Below are 18,897 nucleotides of genomic sequence, written 5' to 3'. Positions count from 1 at the left end.
TAGTGTTTCTTTGGGAGTTATTTTACATTCAATGTGTTGAAAGTAGTTTATTTTCTTTACCTCTGTGTTTCCTAATATAAAGACATCCCACCACCACCAGCACCAGGGCCAATATTAAAATGGTGATAGCAATCCACAGCAGGATGAAGACTGGGTGGTGTGGGGCGTCGGAGTTATTGGACAGATGGTCTTTATGAGGTGGTGATGAGATGGTAGACTTGGTATTTGCTGTAACATTACAAATCACACTATGTATGGAACTGTAATTTCAGATAAAAAAATGTAAACATGCGAAGCTGCAAAATATTCATATCTAAACATGCATAAACAGATGTGAATACGAAAGATTTGCAACAGGAAGCTGTCACATGTTAGCCCAGATGGATGTAGAGTTTTTAGCAATTATTTAAGCAGCTGAGGGTTTAAATTTTTATAACACAAACACCTGTCTTTTTTTTTTTTTTTTTAAAAATAACTGTCATAAAAGAACCCAGCATCAAATAACTTAAGTTTTTAAACATAGCAGTGTCATCATCACATGTATGTTGTTTTGCAACACTGATATTTCTCACCTCTGACAGCCATCCAGCTCTCTGGTGACTCTCCAGCTCCAAAGATGTGACACTTGTAGAGTCCTTCATCAGACTTGGAGACATTGTTAATGGTCATCTTTGCTGCAGCATTGGTCTCCCTAAAAACGCCATCTTTGTAGAAACCAGCAGAGGGGTTGGAGGAAGTCGTCTTGTTTCGGCAGCGCAGAGTCACAGTGTCTCCCTCCATCACAGGAAGAGCAGGACTCTCCAGGATCACTGAACCAGCTAAACAACAGGTTGTAAATATGAACCGTTAGACATGTATGCTATATACAATACTGCAGTTAAACACAATGGAAAATTGAAGATAGTTTCAACAAGCAAGAGGAAAAATGCACTGTGAAAATACAGACATGACCATAGACACACATAAGAATGGACAGCTGAACAAAAAAAAGAAAGAAAAGAGAAGCCACGAATAAAGAAGAAATAAAATACTAATAGCCTATATAATAGTGTATTATCTGCAAAGTGACAGATATTTACTAAATGTCCCCCAATATATCCCAGTGGCATTATTAAAAGTTAACTCACATGCATAGTTTGTTAGAAGGGATCTTTACAAGATATGTGAATATTAATCACTTTAAAGCAGATGTAAATGTAAGTAAGTAACTAAACACTAACAAATATATCAGCAATTATCTTAAGTGTATGCAAATGTACATCAGCTGACAATGAAAGCTAGATGATATTTTTTGGAATATTGAATATAAACATTTATATTATTATTTAATATATATTTAGACCTTACTTGCAACAACAAATATGTTTTAATGCTCAATGGAAACGTAATGCCAGCTGGATTGCATTTTCTATTTATGTGATGCGGAAATTATTTCATGAATTTATCTGGGAAGTTGCAAAAACGTTGATGCTGAACATATCAATAAACGTATTTCATCTGTTTTCACCCAAAATATCTGATACCACAACACAGTATATACTTGTAGTGACTGAATGTTTGACATTTACAACACTTGAGTATTAAGACAAGGGAAAAATCATGGTCTTGTATTTAAACAGGAAAAAGTCCCCTCACCCTGACAAAAGTGCTTATCCAAATGTAACCACACACAGGACTCAGGATGCTAACCTGTGTCTCTGGTATCAAAGTCTTGCTCCATGTGTCATCCACTCCGACCACCTCACTGCGACTTGTGTGGTACATAAATGTAATGTTTAATAATTTATTTTTAAAAAAAGCTGTTTGAGAATAGAAAAAAAAACATACCAGTGACAGAGATGTTGACACTGTTGCTTCTCTCTCCTCCTTCAGTCTCACACCAGTATTCTCCACTGTCTTCTTGATAGATGTTATTAGCAGTGCAGGAGGACCCTGTTGGCGTCCTCTTAATATCACATACTGGAATAAATTCCTGAGTATTCCTTACTCCTCTTAAGGGAGTGGGACCAGAAATCCCCTCACAGTTAAAAGACATAGATTCATATTCAAAGTGTTGCAGTCTGTCTGGAGTGACATGAAGAAAAGATGCATCTGAAAGTGAGAAATGCCGTTGTTTTTTTTTTTTTTGTTTGTTTTAAAGATACATTCTGGTATTTACTAGCAATTGAGCGATATCATAGACATAGACGTATAATTATCAGGTTGAGGTCTCCCAGGTTGACTCACCAATTTGAATGAATTCCAGCATCACTGGATAAACAAAGGAGCAAAATTGAACATCAAATCCATATCTGATTTGTTTTACAAGATAAAAAACTCAGAAAAAGAATCGGAGACTCAGTACTCACACAGTCTGAAGCAGAGAGCTGTGACCTCCATGGTGTCTTGCTGCTGACTGACTGAGCATCACACTGAAATACAACTTGTATGTGGGCGAGAACTTCCCCTTCCTGTGCAGTTACTTTCAGATGCTGATGCAAAAGCTGGAGCCAAAGTGACAGGCTCACAATTTCTCAAGTTTGTATTGATGCATTGCTCATATCTCCTTTACACTGAAACAGCTTTTACTAAGTTATTTGCTATTATTTTGTTATTCATTTTATTTTTCCTAATAGCTATGAAAAAAAATCCTAATGTACTTTTAATGTTAGAGATGGTGAGAAAGTCTGTAGACCTGGTTGTATGGCTCCTGTGGCTCTGGAAACACTGTCTAAGACAATAACGTCAGATTTGGTGTGACACTTTTACACTATTTTATCACATAAATATCAGTACAATTCAAAAGCAGGATGTGAGGTTGTGGATGTGAAGGTGGTGGATGGCCGTCTAGAAGTCATAGTTTCCCTTTTCACACTTGCAACTTACATTTGCCTTTTTATTAAACATATTCATCACCCTTTATCAGATTACAGAGAGCAACATTTTTAGAATTGTTAGCATTGGATGTAAAAGAATTGTCTTTGAACGTGGTGTTTTTGCTGAATCGCCTAATATGAATGTACATGGCTGACAATAGGGTTGTGTCTGTTTAATTTTAAAGACTGGCTTAACATTTATTCCTCAGAGTGAAAGCAAAGCCTCACCCTCTACCTGTCTGCAGAGCAGTTGTCAAAGAATTATTCAAATCGTTTGGTATAAGTGGCAATACTTGCAAACAAATGTGGAGGAGGACAATATCTGTTGCTGGACTAATGTACTGTCTGGAGTTGAAATGTACTTAAGTATAGCACTTGAGTAAATGTAGTCAGTCATGTGCTGCAGAGAAAGACTATATACAAAATACTATGAAGCTCTCAGAAAAGAAAAACTACATAATACACAGCGCACTGCTACCTGTTCAGCATTTTGCACAAATGTGGAAAATGTACATAACACAATATCACTTTTCATCGCTTTCATTCACTGACTTTCAAGAAAGGCCTGATATTGTTATTGTCACTGATGACTTTGATTGTGTGATTATACTGCGGATCAGTTACCATGGCACCAGGCTCAAAGTTCAGTTGTTTTACGATACTCAGATTATTCAGAAAGCCAAACAAAGTCATAGTCATACTGTTTGGAGTTCCACTCATTTACTGATGTTATGTTACATACATACTAGTTTCTATATCTACATTTTAATTCTGTTAGCACATTACATTTTAAATTGAATAGCAGAATGCATTTGTCTTCTGCTGCTAAACCTGGAGGTTTTCTTAAGAACGTGTTTATGTTGGCTTTGTTGTTTTATTGCCACACTCAAAAAAAAGAAGAAAAAAAAAAAACACTGGCAAAACACTGTAATTGTGTAATAAGATGTTTTGAAATTCTACATCATTTGCAATTGAAAGCTAAATCTAATGCAGCACACTGCAGTGATAAGCACAGTGAGTTATCTCACAGCCTATCAGTGATTTACAAACTTTATGCCCTGCATTCTGAAGAGGAACTAAGCGACACTGTGCAGCAGGTACGTCGTTCTAAAAAAATATTTTTGCTTATTTTACATGTTTCAGCTTCTATTTTAAAAGACATTATTGCATTCTGGAGTAAGACGCTCTGAATGTTGACAAGTACATTGTCTATAATAGAGTATTAAGTACATTTTAAAGCCTTCTTGTCTGTGGAAATGTACCTATATGTGAGTGTTTTTTTATCAGTCATCAGAAAGTTTTTTTTGAAGAGGCCTGCTAGTTTGTCACCAAACCATCAGACATTGAGAGTCTTTATCATCCTGCATAAATTACTACGGACGTGGACTTAGATTTAACGCTTCTAGTGTAGGATAAAATACATATGGAACAATTCTGGCAGCATGAAAACACTTTTTTTAAGTTCTTTAAGGAATGGTCTTAGCTGAAACATACAGCCTTACACAATTTCAGAACTCTCTTTCAGTCAGTCTTGACAAAAGTGAAAGTATAACTATATGAACATGTTTTAGTATTTTTGCAAAAGTCAGGAAACTGCAAGTGAAACGTTCTCACAGCTGTATGACTGTTTAAATTAACACAAAGAAAATTATATGTTTTAATATCTATCCTATTTAAAATGATAACTAACAGAGGTCCACACATGTGAGTACTCTATCAATATCAGTGGAGAAGTGCATGGTAAAATCAGCCACCGAACAAGTTATGGAAAATTAGGATTTGGATTTAGGAATGAGTTTATATACTTGACTTCTTGTTTTGCTTTAACACCTGTTCAAAAGTGTCTTCTACATATAGTAATGGTTTCCATGTATTATGATTTCTGGTCATTTTCAGAGATGCAGGATGCTTCCCCAGATGGCTGTACCAGCCCATCAGTCTCTGCTCAGTACCATCAGTGTTTTGGCTGTCCTTCTTTCCCTAGCACACTCTGCTGGAGGTAACTTACACACAAACATAATTAAAGGTCATAATAAGGCTTTGGATGAAATAAGATTAACAAATAACATTGAAATATGTGTTTAAATACTAGGTTAAAGCTACTTAGTGTAAAATCAAGTGATGCTTTTGTTTTGGTTTTTGATCCTACAATTTCAGAGAAGAAGCTGTAAGAACACACTGTAAACCACTTGTTCAGCACCACACAGCAGACAGACACAGTAAGATGAACATGGTGGAGCATTTAGCAGCTAACGTGACAGATATTTCATTCAGGAGTCGGTGGAGACTAAAAATAGAGCAAAAAAGGAAATGAATACTGGACTTAGTAAGCAACAGAAACATCACTCCAAATGAATTATCATGTTCTTTGTCTGCCAGATGCATAAATAAGCAACTGATTGCTAAGAAGTTTGCTATATTAACTTAAAATCTAGTCAATGTCACATTATAGCTTGCTTCTGTTGCCCTATTCAAGTGGCAAAAAACCAAACAAACAAAAAAAGTTTTTGGAAGTTTAAAGACTCCCGCTTACTGTTTTGAGTCACTGGCAACTTTAGTAATGGAAACTGTGGAAACAAAAAACAAAACAAACAAACAAACAAACAAAAAAGAAAGAAAAAAGTTATGAGATATATACCACATTCAAAAACATTTGGTTCCATTGCAAATAAGACTATAAGCTGAAATCACACTTTTCTGGCCTGCACATAAGCAAACATACACCGGCACTGGTATTGTTCAGACATATGTATGTGTGCGGAAATGCGGCATGTGGCAAACTCAGAAAGAAAATATGAGGAAAACTTAATTGATGAAGGTATTAGCTTGCTTGACACATAGGTCTACATTATGCATTGGTGAGATTTGGGTGGAGTGTTTGTTGGGTTGCCCATTTCGCTGTTCTCAGATGGGTTCACAGATACATTTATGTATACCCTGCTTTTTTACAGCTGACCTAATTAATCTAGTTCTCATTGCAAAAACTAATAAACAAATTTATTTTCTTTCCAGGTCAGTCTCAGTTAATGGGTCCACCTCAGCCAATAGTGGCAACAGTTGGTGGTGACATCATTTTGCCCTGTCATCTGGAACCTGCAGTGGATGTTGCTGCCAAGACTTTGGAGTGGACGAGACGTGACCTGAACCCTAGACTTGTCTTTGTGTGGCGTGCCGGTCAGGACCATGAGAATGTAAAAAATCCATCTTACAAAAGACGAACATCTCTGTTCACTGATAAACTGAAGAGAGGAAACATTTCACTGAAACTCTCTGATGTGAGACCTTCTGATGCAGGAAGATACAGATGCTTCATTCCAGATCTGAAAACAGACTCTTTCGTTGAGCTTGTCGTTGGTAAGTAGATACATATTGTATTGTACATATTGCACTTTGGTCTGTGCAGTGGATTAAGTGAAGAATTTTTGTTAACTTTTAGCCATTGATGTTGGTAGCTGAAGAGTATAAGGAGGGTCTTCCAACACTGATGTAAATGTGGGATAAAGGCTTTTTTCAGGAAAACTGTTTGGTTGTATATTCTGAGAGGAAACATTCTACCAGTTGGTTATTCAGTATTGATAAGTAGGCTACAAAACAGAGCTTAAAATAGACAGAAATTGATATGCCCTAATTCATGACAGACTTTTATTCACTCTTAAATCCATTCTTTCTTTATTTGTTATTTCTATAGCGACAGTGGAATAAACATGTTCATGCTGTAAATATGGAGTGTATCCATGCTCCCAGGTTTCTATGGTCTCCAGCTCTTATTATGGCATAGCAAGAAGACCTTTCAAAGACTTCATGTTCTCAGCAAAGTTTTTTCCCTACATCAAATATTGAAAGTATGTTTTCGTGGGTCAACATGTTAAAATCACCAACCTCCTCCTCAGGTCTGGCAGTGACCTAAAGCAGGCAAGCGCAATAAAAACAAGCAACAGGAGAAAAGATCCTAAAATGAAAATTAGGACAAAAAAGAAGGGATCAGGCAAACACAAACAGGCAACAAAAAACTAATAGAACTGAAATTAATATATATGAAATAAATAGCACGAAATTCTCCCCGTCACAGCTGTCCTGACCAAGCCTGGCGTGTCCAGACCCAATTCACAAAACGCGAATGGGTCTGGACACGGAGTGTACATTTCCTTTATTCCAGAGGGATGGTATCAACAGTCTTTGCAGATTTCCTCCTCACTGTGGACTCCAAGTTGCATGGCTGTGATTCCCAGCTTGGTCGTTTTCCTGACCTGCTCCTCCATGAGAGCAACTAGCGGAGAAACAACAATAGCCAGTGGGTTTTTGACTGAGTCCCATCTTTTTACCAAACCCCATAGTAAGGATGGCAAACACAGCTTTCAGTGCAGCTGTTTGTTCTGCTTTCAAAGAAAATGTACATTCCAGTTCGTTCAACACATTTACCATCGCAGTTTCAAAATCAGTAGCCATGTTGGTTGTTTATGAAATGCATTCACTCCGCTCCTTGTCCCTCCTGTTCTGATGACGTGATTTCAAATAACCTGCGTCAAAGTAATAAACAGTTGTGATTGGCCCGGTAAGCTTTAACCGATGCCAGAATGCGCCTTTATGATTTCATGGCCAGACTGATCTGCAGAGCGAAATAGAATACGAGCTCGCGAGATTAGGATGGTTTCACCAGGCTGGTCCTGACCAGCCGCGGATCCACCCTATACCTCCTGTACCATGGTACCCTACCAGAGATGCCCCCCAAAAGCAAAAGAGTTTAATTTTGTTTTACTTTGTTCTGCTTTATTTTGTTTGTTTTACATTTCAGCGGTCCCTCTCTCACTTCCTTTCACTTCCTTCCATCTTTCTTTTTATCTTTCTTTTGTCAGGAATTCCTATAGTTGGTATTGTCTCCCAATTTCACTTCGTTTCATCTGGATATATGTGATACAGATAATCTATTCACACACACACACACACACACACACACACACACACACTTAACAGTTAAAAGCCCACTGGTGTCATATTAAACATACACTACACATTTGAGGGTAAGACAGTGTTCTTGACTCAAGACACTGATATCTCCAGAGTGGCCAAACAAGCCAATTGCCAGAAAAAAAATATTGGCATTGTATGTTTTGAAGAGTCATGGACAAATTACATCCGGACAGTTTTACGTAGCTGATAAGTTGAAACACAGCATTTCAACACAACGTGATTAACATTTTGTTAGGTTTAGGCACAAAAAACACCTGGTTATAGTTGGGAAGAGATTACATTTTGACTTAAAATAGCCATTTTGGGGGTACAATCCCTGCTGGAAAGGGCAGCAGTCTAAAAAAAAAAGCTTTGCTGTGGCATTAACCTCTGCAAAAATAGCAATGGACCATCAAAACCCCACCATGTTTTTTGGCTGCCACAGGAAACACAGCCGTGACTTGCTAAACCAAAATTTGTTCACTGGTCTCAAACAATTGTCTGCTGCTTGGTGACAGGTTGTCCATCATCACCTCCACCTCCAGATGGCAAAGTCAGCTCATATACTATGTCACTTTACAAACATTGATACTGTATGATGCACATGACAGGATTTGCTGAATACTTCTTTTTTTCCCTTTTGCTCAGCATCAGGTGCCGTCTCCTCACCTGTCATCAGTTTAGCAGGGATTGATAAAACCAGCAGTGGAGTGGTATTACAGTGTGAGTCTGCAGGCTGGCATCCAGAGCCTGAGGTGTTGTGGCTGGACGGTGAGGGAAAGCTCCTCTCTGCTGGACCTACAGAGACAGTCAGAGGTCCTGATGACCTCTATACTGTCAGCAGCAGAGTGACTGTGGAGAAGAGACACAGCAACAGCTTCACCTGTAGAGTCCAACAGAGCAACATCAACCAGACCACAGAGACACACATCTCTGTTTCAGGTAGGAAATGTTCAAGTTTTTATGGTGAGATCATTGTTTTAGTTTTTAATAGCTGAGCTCCAGTTTTATCTAAACTCTTTGTTATTCTGTGTTTTATCATTTCAGATGATTTCTTTAAGGCCCAGTACAGTTCTGCTGCTCCAGTTGTTATTGGCTTGACTGTTAGTCTGGCTCTTTGCATCCTGCTTCTTTTTGCAGTTGTCCTTTTTGTGTGGAAACAGAGACGAAACAAAATCAGTGAGTCACAAATTAATTTCAGAGGTTTGTGAACCTTAAATTATTCTGCCTTTTTTAGGGGAAGTAATGATTTAAATTGTGTTTTGTAGATTAAATTTGATTCAATCCTAAAGTCAGTATTTCACAGGTTATGGTGTCGATAAATAATGTGGTGGAATGTTTACTTTTATTTTCACTTAGATTGTTTGGTGTTTTATTTTGATAGACCATTTTGTACCTCATTTTACTGAAATGTCTCGTACACTGAAATAATAAAATTAAATATATTTTAAATTTTAATTCTACTGCCTTTTGTTAACACAGAGACCAAGAGAAGCCACAGGGATGAAACTGACAAAGGAGAAAAGAAGAATGGCTCTGAAACTCACAGAACAGAAGATCAGTTTGTCACTGAAGAAGAAATGAAGGCTTTGAAGGGAAAAGAGGAAGAAAAGAGCAAACATGTAAGGAAACAAACTGGACATTACTTCCAGTAAAGGAGGAGGAAAAACAAGAGCAGTAAAAGTAAAGTTTGATCTGAGCAAGACGGAAAGAAAAAATGTACATTAAAAAATCAGGACCTGCGTTTCCAAGAGAATTAACATGACAACAAGATCAGCGTTGATGGAGGGTAAAGCAAAGACTGAAAGAATGTGGAGAAATGGAAAACACAGAGTAAGACCAAGTGTCGTCACCTGGAGAATTTGTAATTCTCAAAAGTTTTTATTGACAGAAACAAACATTTAGTGTTTACATGTCTTGAAATGATAAAGATAAAGTTTGATCTGAGCAAGATGGAAAGAAAAACATTTACATCAAGAGACAGGATCTGTGTTTCCAAGAGAATTAAAATGACAACAAGAGCAGCGATGATAGAGAGTTAAGCAAAGACTGAAAGAATCTGTAAAAGATTAAGACCAAATATTTTCACCAGGAGAATCAAAGGTTTTTATTTGACGGTGACAAAATTTTGGTGTTGCGATATCTTGAAATGGCAGCAGAAGACAAAACTGGGTCATGAAATGGGAGGAATGATTTACTGAAACCAGTATAAACCACTGCAGACTTAAGATGTATTGAACTCAAACTCAACATTTAATTTCTGAATAATTCTGTTAAATATTTATATATACATTAGTAGCTGACATTTCTCAACTGCAGTTACATTCAAATGCAGTAAAATGCAACTAGAGGTAAGTGTATTTATTTGTCTTGTTGCTTGGTATCTCCATTAACCTGCTCTGATAAAAAAATTACATCCTACAACTGGTCTCTGTTTGTCTCAATCTCTCTGACAATCAGGAGGAGCAGCAGAGGAGGGAGGAGGCAGAGAGGGAAGTTCAGACCCTGAAAGAGGAGCTGCAGACCAAGAAGACTGAGGTTCATCTTTACATTTAACACACTGATGTCAGTTTGACGTCACGTCCTTTATGTCATCTGTAGTGTAGACACCATCAAACAGTAGATTGTGGAGACTGATTTGCAAAAAAAAAAATAATTCTGAGAGTCCAGATTCAGACCAGATTGATTAAAGTCCTTTTGCACATTAAAACCAAAAAACAAACAAACAGCACATTTAAATATGACCACAAGTGAATGCTGATTAACTCATGTTAATCACTTTTACTATAGCAGCTGTGACTGCTGCCTTTAGTTTTCTTGTAGTATTAATATATTTTATTAATGTTCATTTTTTTATTTCCCCTCATCTTCTTTCTCCTCCCAGTTTGAAAGTAAACTAGCTGAAGTCCAGCAACAACTGCAGAGCCTGAAGGAGGAGCTGGAGACCAAAAACAGGGAGGTTTGTCACTTTAAATTAATCCTAATCTATTTTACTTTACCTTATTTTTAACATCCAATTCATCCACATGTCCTAAGGCATGTGTTTCCTAATGCAGTGTTCTTTAGGGAAATGTGTAAAACTCTCAGTGGGTTCAAGGCAAAGCTCTTAGACATCAATTTGGACCTTTAAAATTGTTTGTTGAGGTAAAGCAGGATGCAGATCTGAAGTACGTTTGAGTCTTTTTCAGTGTTGTAAATTTACTTACATGTATTAATAAAAGAACATATTTCTCTCTGTCTCCTTCATACCAGCTGGAGGAAAACAAATCTGCCCAGTCCAAGTCTTTGGTAAGTATTCATGGTATAAATGCAATAACACACTCTGATGAGTCTTGCTGAAAGCAATAATCTCAGCATAGCAGAGTAATTCTGTTATTCTAATGTAACCATTATTTTGTGTATCAGGATGCCTCATTATGTATTTTAAAATAAACACAAACCCTCCAGTAGATGATTGTGATTCAGAACAAATGATGACACAAAGAAGACTCTTTTACACTGAATGTTCAAACAAGACAACTGATGATTTATAACTCACATGAATGTCTGGCCTCAGTATGTGATCATAATTATATTGTGAAGATGGCCCTAGTTGTTTTATACTTTTATACAATAAACATGCCTCTTACGGTGTTGTTTTGTATATCTCTCATCTCTCAGTTTCCCTGGAAGATAACCACCAAGCAGACATTTGAGAACGAGCAGCAGCGGAGAGAGCAAGCTGAGAAACAAGTCCAGGACCTGAGACAGAAGCTGTATGACAAGACTAAAGAGGTTCATAATTTGATTTGTACATTGTTAACACAGTGAGTTTTTCCTATTATCATATAATCTGTGTATATATATATATATATATATATATATATATATATATATATGTATATGTATATATATATATTTAAGTATTGCCCTATTTAAAACCATGTCTTTCATCTTATTTCTGTTGGTCTCTCTCCTCTGTCGGAGCAGCTCCAGGAGGAGCAGCAGAGGAGGGAGGAGGCTGACAAAAGAGTGAAGACCCTGGAAGAGGAGCTGAAGATCAAAGATGATGAGGTCCAGATGCACCGTGTGCTCCATGCTGGACAGCAAAACACCACACTTTCAGGCAAACTCAGTTTTAAGGTCAGGAAAATATTTATCCTTTATGTTCACCAGAAGAGTGTGTTTAAATTGGCAATGTAGTCAAAGTCATGACAGGGCAGGAGAGGTGGAAGGTTTGGGTTACTGCAGGCAGGATGAATCACAGCTGACGAAGAGCTGATTAAACTCAACTTAAAGTCAGACTTCAGCTTGAAAATAATTTGTTTAAAAATCTGTTTATATTTTCTAATGGCTACTGGTCAAACTGGGGAACCGGTAGTCATATATAACTTAGATTTTTCAATTTTATTTAAACCTTGAATTATATTTTATTTTGTCATAATGTGTAAGTCATTGCACATTTGCAGTGTCTTCACTCACATGCCTGAATAAACTTCTGACTTGTATCTTCTCTCTGTTCTGTCCTACTGGTAAATACGCAGCTCAAGCAGCCATTCCAGAAGCACCAAAGCAGGGAGGAAGCTGAGGGGAAAGTTCAGACCCTGAGGAGAAAATCAAGTTTTAAGGTCAAGAAAATCTTTAAATACCAAACATTTGGAGTACTGATTGCACTGGCCATTGTGCCGTCAAGAAAAGAGTAGTAATAATTGTCAGTGTGTTTTGATGCCAAGAAGCATTTACAACTCAATCAAGTTGAGACCACTGAAGTCATGACTGAGCCCAGAATAAATGCTGTCAGTACTGTCAGTCCTGTTTCATACCAAGACCCAAAAACCAGCAAAATCTGTAGTTCCCAAACAAAACAAAACAAAACATATAAGATAAGATAAGATAAGTTAAGATAAGATGCATTTATTCCTCATACAGCAACTAACAGCTCCAGGTGCTGAAGTGCTGAGTGGAGGGCAATCGTGATGGCGTCTTCAGCGGACCTTTTTTCTCTGTAGGCTATGTAGAAATGAGCCCTTTTACAGAATCGTCTTTGTGTCTTTGTCACCAGTGCAATGTTGTAGTTTGGTTAAATATGTCTTACTAATAAAACATGTCTGTCATCTTTTCTGTCTTCCCAGACTGAAGACAATCAAGCTGAAGTCCAGCAGCTCCAGGATGAGAATCAGAGGATGGAGAACAACCAGCAGACCCTGAACCAAAAGGTGGAGATCAACAAAAAAAAATCTATTTACCTGTAAATGTAGTTTCAGACTAGTTTACTACCATCAGATAATAAATCCAGGAAAAAAAATGCTGTGTAAGCATGAGAAGACATTTCCATCTCATCATGACACATCTGTAGTTCTTTCACTGTTCAACAACACTTTTCCAAAGTCTCCTCAGTCTCTGGCCAACAACACGATAACATGATTTAATTGATGTATTTCTAATTCACACAGGACACAATTGTTTGTTTTACTTACTCCCCTTCAGATGTGTCAGTCCAACTCTAAAACAATCAAAGTAGTAATTCAATTAGGAGAGACTTATTCTGAGTGAGCAGAATATTTCTTTACATGTATACAATAGTATGAGACATGTGAACAGTCTTTTGGTGAGTAGACCCCATGGTGATGCCATCTATTTAAGGAGGGTGTTGAAGCCATAGTAGAATAGGGAAATCTCATGGAGTCTAGACACTGATGGTGGTGATGAGATGAAGAGGGACCTGTGTCAAGCCTGTCACTTCCTGCAGTAAAGAGGTGAAGATTTTGTTCATACAAGGTCTGACTTCTATTTAGATCTCATCAAACTCTTAAAACTACAATGAGAGGAATTCAGATAAACTCATCTGGGATCCAGGATGTTGTTCAACACAGACCCGTCAACACCATTCACAGATACAAAACTGGTGAAATACATTTTATTGTCATGATGTCAAATACATTGTTTTTCACCAGTGTAACAAAAGTACTGATTTTTTTTCTTTTTTTTCCATAGCAGACTACTGAAACATGTTATAATTTCAAAGAACATTAGGATTAAAATACATCTGTCTGTCTTTTAGTCCCAGAACAACAGACAATGTACCACTGGTGACAACAAGGAGTGGGCTGTTATCTGCTAGTTTTACCTTCCCCTCATAGTTCCCCCCGTCTTTCCCTTCCTCTTCTTCTCCCACTGTTTTCATTGTATTTTTTTCCACTGCTATGCTGACGACATCCAAATCTACATCTCCACAAAATCCATCATCCTGGCCACCCGCTCTACCCTCACCAACTGTCTGACTGAACTCCAATCATGGCTGCAAACCAATTTCCTCAAACTGAACTGTGACAAATCTGAAATAATACTCATCGGCCCAAAATCCCTCTCTACATCAACACAAAACTTCACCCTCAGCATCGACAATACCACCCTCTCTCCCTCCCCATTCATCCGCAACCATGGTATCATCTTCGACAATAACCTCACATTTGAACATCACATCAGCCGCCACACCCAAACTGCCTTCTTTCACCCCGTCTCCATCCATTACTCTCCTTCTCTGCCGCTGAAACTCTCATCCATGCTTTCATCACCTCAAGACTCGACTACTGCAACAGCATCCTCTACGGCTCATCATCCAAAGTCCTCAACAAACTTCAGTCCATCCAAAACTCTGCCGCCCGCCTCCTCACCCACACCAGCTCCCGTGAATGTATAACCCCTGTCCTGCAAAACCTTCACTGGCTCCCTGTCCCGTACAGAATCAACTTCAAGACCCTCCTCATCACCCACAAAGCCCTCCACAGCCAGGCCCCCTCCTACCTCACGGACATGCTCCACCACCACACTCCCTCCCGCAACCTTCGATCATCCGACAAAAACCTCCTCTCTCCTCCACACAGAACCAAGCACCGAACCTGGGGTGACAGAGCCTTCTCCATAGCCGCCCCCTCCCTCTGGAACACCCTCCCTATACCCATCATCTATACAGAAACACATAGTCACTTTGTCTATGTTGTGTTGTCTCAGGAGCACAAACCACTGTATGTTACACATGTGATGTTCTTTGTTGTCTCAGGATCACAACCTGACCAGTCCAGCCAATCAGGACTCAGCCAAGAGTCACATCACTGTGGGTGAGGTCAACGTGCGTGGCAAATATGTTCGTCTCAGCAACAACTCTGAAAAGGTAATTTTGTTTTGTGTGGGTAAACACTCTGTGAGTTTTATATGAGCATGCACAAAATGCTTCATAGCTACAAAATAATCAAGTGTAACCAGGGATCTTCTCATGGGCCATTCCAACAGACAGTGATGCTGCCATGGTCCAATAGAACCACAAAGACTTGTGGCAAACTGAGTCATACACTGTCCGCACTGCTGTATGTTACAATCAAGATGTTTTGTGAAGACGTGTAAAATATGAATTTAATTAGTGTATCTTTGTCTCATCCTTTCACTCCCACCCATGTTTCCCTCCTGCAGGACCAACCAATGGGAGACTGGGAATTACACATACAAGTCAACAAAAGAAAACCCATCAAATACCAGTTTAAGCACTCATTCAAATTCAAGGCCAGAAACACTGTCACTGTGAGTTTTTCATGACTGTGACGTTGATGTTTTTTTTCTCTGTTTCTTTTCTTTCTTTGTCATTTATTCAACTCTCACTCTAACCCAATCACAATGTTTGATGGGTTAAACACAAGACTTTCAGCCAGGAGACCTGAGTCTGTGTCCCATGTGAAACCAAAAGGCAATGTTCAGTTATTTTAGATATGTTACGTATGTTGGTATTTGTGTGACGTGACATAAGTCCTTTTTTATATTAAACCAAACCATGATGTTTTTTCTAAACCTAACCACATAGTCTTTGCATCTAAAGCAAACAAAAGTGAAGGTGAAACCTAACGACACTGCTCCTGATGCTAACAGGCATTTATTGCAGTGATAACAGTATTCTGAACATCTTAACTCATATCTTTGACACTCCTAAGCACTAACAGTTCCTATCTAATGGAGTGACATGATTTGAAGTTGATGGCAAGTATCTTCTTGTATGGTGAATCTGTGAAGTTTCATCTTTTCAGATCTGGGCTTCAGATTGTGGTGTCAGCTGTGAGACCTCTACTGACCTGGTGTGGTTTGGCCAGAAGTCCTGGGGCACTGGAGAGGAACTGCTGGTCACCATCTACAGCAACACTGGAGAGGTCTGACATCACATCACATCACATTTGTTGACTAACACATTATATGACCAACAGTATGTGAACACACACACCTGTCCACATATGTGGTGTATGTTTGCTCTAGGTCTGTTTTGTGGGGGTTGGTCAAGGCCCCTTAGTTCCCTTTCAGAGACACCTGAATGCCATAGCATACAATGATATTATAGATAATGACATTCTTTCAAGTTTGTAGAAACACTCCAGAAGAGAAGAAGAGAAGAGTTGAGACTGTTTGAGCAGCAGCAGATTAATGATCATGGTTTTTAGACTTACATTTAAATCAGGGTTGGTCCACTGTAAAGGCCTATGATCTCTGACCTCTACTGTTACATCTGTTTTGTTGCTGTTATTTGATTGTATCCACTGCTTAACACACTTAACACCCATTTGTGTGTGTGTGTGTGTGTGTGTGTGTGTGTTGTCTCTCTCTCAGCTAGAAGTAAGGCGAATGCTAGTGCTTCCGAGCTCTCAGAGCAATCCCCAGCAGCAGCAGACTCACCTGGTCAGTCAGGATTCAGCCATGGGAAACATCACTGTGAGTGACATCGACCTGAAGGGCAGTTATGTTCGTCTCAGCAACACGTCCAATAAGGTAATGCTGTACACACACTGTGCAGACTACTGTAAGTTACACTGAAAGGGGAACCACACCCATATTTAAAATTCATACATAGTCCTATGGTCTAAGACAGAAATATTAGTAAAGAGAAACCACTTTTTCCCAAATCCTCAAAACTAGATTAGACTTAATAGTGATGCCATCAAGGGGATGTGGATGAGGTTGACCTACAGGGCAACTGTGTATGATATAAATGCATACATAAAGTTAATAACCCAGTGCATTCAGGGATATTCTAAAGGATCATTTAAACCCAAACAATGATGTTGCCAGGACTCAATCACAAACATTTTAACAAACTGAGTTAATAGCCCAGTGCATTCATGGTCATTCAGACCCAGACAGTGATGCTGTCATGACTCAATAAACCACAAACTGAGTCACACACTGTAAAAACTACTGTATGTTACACTCAAGATGTTTTGTGAAGATGTCCCATGTAAATGTAACTAGTATGTCTTTGTCTCATCCTTTCTCTCCTGCTCCATGTTCCTTTGTCAGGACCAACAACTGGAAGGTTGGGAATTACACATACAGGTCAACGACAGAAAACCCATTGTGTACAAATTTTCCCACTCATTCAAACTCAAGGCAAAAAACTGTGTCACTGTGAGTGTTTCATAATTGCATTTATGTTTAAATCTAAATATTATACAAATAACATATATATATATATATATATATATATATATATATATATATATATATATATATATATATATATATGTATAATTTTTTTTTTTTCAGATCTGGTCTTCAGATGATCCTGGCAGAAACAATCCTCCCACTGATCTGGTGTGGCAGAACCAGAAGTCCTGGGGCACTGGAGAAGAACTGCTGTTCACCATCTACAGCAACACTGGAGAGGTCTGACATTATCCCACATTGAAAACATAAACAAATACAGTATATGGCCAAAAGTATGTGGACACAAACACACACACACACACACACACACACCTGTCCACATAAAATCATTCTACATTTTACATTCATGAAATATTTTATAGCCAACTGGGCAACAGGGAGAAGATAATCATTTTAATTGTGATATTCCACATGAACACAGCTGATACTAAGTAAACACAGATCATTTTAATCTGCATTGATAAAAGAGAAGTTTACACACAGACCTAAGAACTGAGGCAGGAAAAAAAGACAAGTATAATTTCAACCAGATATGATTTGGGTCCCAGCTCTGAAACTGTGAAGACCTCTCATGCTGACTGTGAGCCAGGATTTATCACCTACATTCGTTGCCAGCCTCACTATTTTTTAAGTCTGAATGGAAGCCAATCACTGCAGCAGGTTCAACATCTGATGGAAAGACTAGAACCAAAAGAGTGGAGACTGTTAGAGCAGCACATCAATAAATAACGTCCCTGTGTCCACACGCTCTGTTCTGTTGTCCACATAGTTTTGGCCATAAATTGCAGTCATTAACTCAGCTGTTATACAGTGTTATTTTCTCTTAGTACAACAACATTAACACCACTTTTCTTTTCTCTATCATGAACAGGAAATGGCCAGGAAGTTGGAAACACCAAGTATTACTGCCATGTAATCAAGGAAACTTTGAAACACCAAGTCATCTGAAAAATGTATCAAAATATATTTTTATTTTGTTTGGTGAGTGAGATACAACTTTACACTGTATAAATAAAGAAATAATTTTGTATTTAGAGTGATATCTTCGCATTGTTTGATGATTTGCAAAATGTGATATCCCATCAGACTTTTAGTACCTTAAACCTCTCAAACTTTTTTAAATTGATCTTTTTAATAATCACACATTTTCTATTCAAGTACACAAAGAAGAAACAAGCACAAGAAGAAAAATATCATCAGAGACATTGAAATGACACTTTGGAAAACAAAAAACACAAAAGAGATTACGGACATGGGTCAGGGCCGAGCATTTTGACGAGCAAGAAGAAGAACGTTGACTGAGAGTGAGCTAGCTGAGCTTTCTGTGCTGGAAAAACCACTGTGGATAAACAAACTGTGTGTAAAGCCAAATAGGTCAGCTAAACATACCTTCAGTATGGAGAAGTGTTCAGAAAGGGAATAAGAACAATAAAAAGAAAAGGAGGGAGAGGAAGAAGAGGAGGAAGACAAAAAATAAATCCTTGAGGAGCCATCAGTAGAACTTTTTAGGCTAAAAATGTCATTCATTTTTAAAATATCTTGAATAAAAATCAGTATTTGACATGAAACTCTGAAATCAAACACACTTCATCCACCCTGGCAGCAAAATATTTTCATTTTTTTTCATGAACATTGCAGC

General features: G+C 38.2%; 1 protein-coding gene across 1 annotated transcript; it reads left to right on the top strand.

Annotated features, from left to right (window-relative positions):
* The first annotated feature begins 728 nt into the window (after positions 1-728).
* Positions 729-18,288, top strand: LOC125883949 (lamin-L(I)-like). Its single transcript, XM_049568612.1, has 20 exons — positions 729-829; positions 4,752-4,854; positions 5,868-6,209; positions 8,451-8,744; positions 8,850-8,981; positions 9,285-9,424; positions 10,263-10,340; positions 10,687-10,761; positions 11,055-11,090; positions 11,463-11,576; positions 11,772-11,924; positions 12,326-12,409; positions 12,914-12,997; positions 14,842-14,952; positions 15,249-15,356; positions 15,854-15,973; positions 16,425-16,583; positions 17,112-17,219; positions 17,358-17,477; positions 18,130-18,288. Exons 2-20 carry the CDS (start codon positions 4,761-4,763, stop codon positions 18,172-18,174), a joined length of 2,397 nt encoding a protein of 798 aa, XP_049424569.1. The 5' UTR covers positions 729-829; positions 4,752-4,760; the 3' UTR covers positions 18,175-18,288.
* The last annotated feature ends 609 nt before the right edge of the window (positions 18,289-18,897 follow it).

The sequence above is a fragment of the Epinephelus fuscoguttatus genome, linkage group LG23 (genome assembly GCF_011397635.1).
Source record: "Epinephelus fuscoguttatus linkage group LG23, E.fuscoguttatus.final_Chr_v1".
In the NCBI taxonomy this organism is placed as follows: domain Eukaryota; kingdom Metazoa; phylum Chordata; class Actinopteri; order Perciformes; family Serranidae; genus Epinephelus; species Epinephelus fuscoguttatus.
The sequence above is the reverse complement of the archived record's forward strand: the minus strand, read 5'-3'. Positions and strand labels throughout refer to the sequence as shown.

Bases quoted from the DNA above. Each gene is read 5' to 3' on its own strand.
- LOC125883949 (XM_049568612.1), top strand. From the start codon at position 4,761: ATGCTTCCCCAGATGGCTGTACCAGCCCATCAGTCTCTGCTCAGTACC. The intron at 11,091-11,462 runs GTAAGTATTCAT...CTCATCTCTCAG, and splicing joins CTGCCCAGTCCAAGTCTTTG to TTTCCCTGGAAGATAACCAC. The intron at 15,974-16,424 runs GTCTGACATCAC...TCTCTCTCTCAG, and splicing joins TCTACAGCAACACTGGAGAG to CTAGAAGTAAGGCGAATGCT.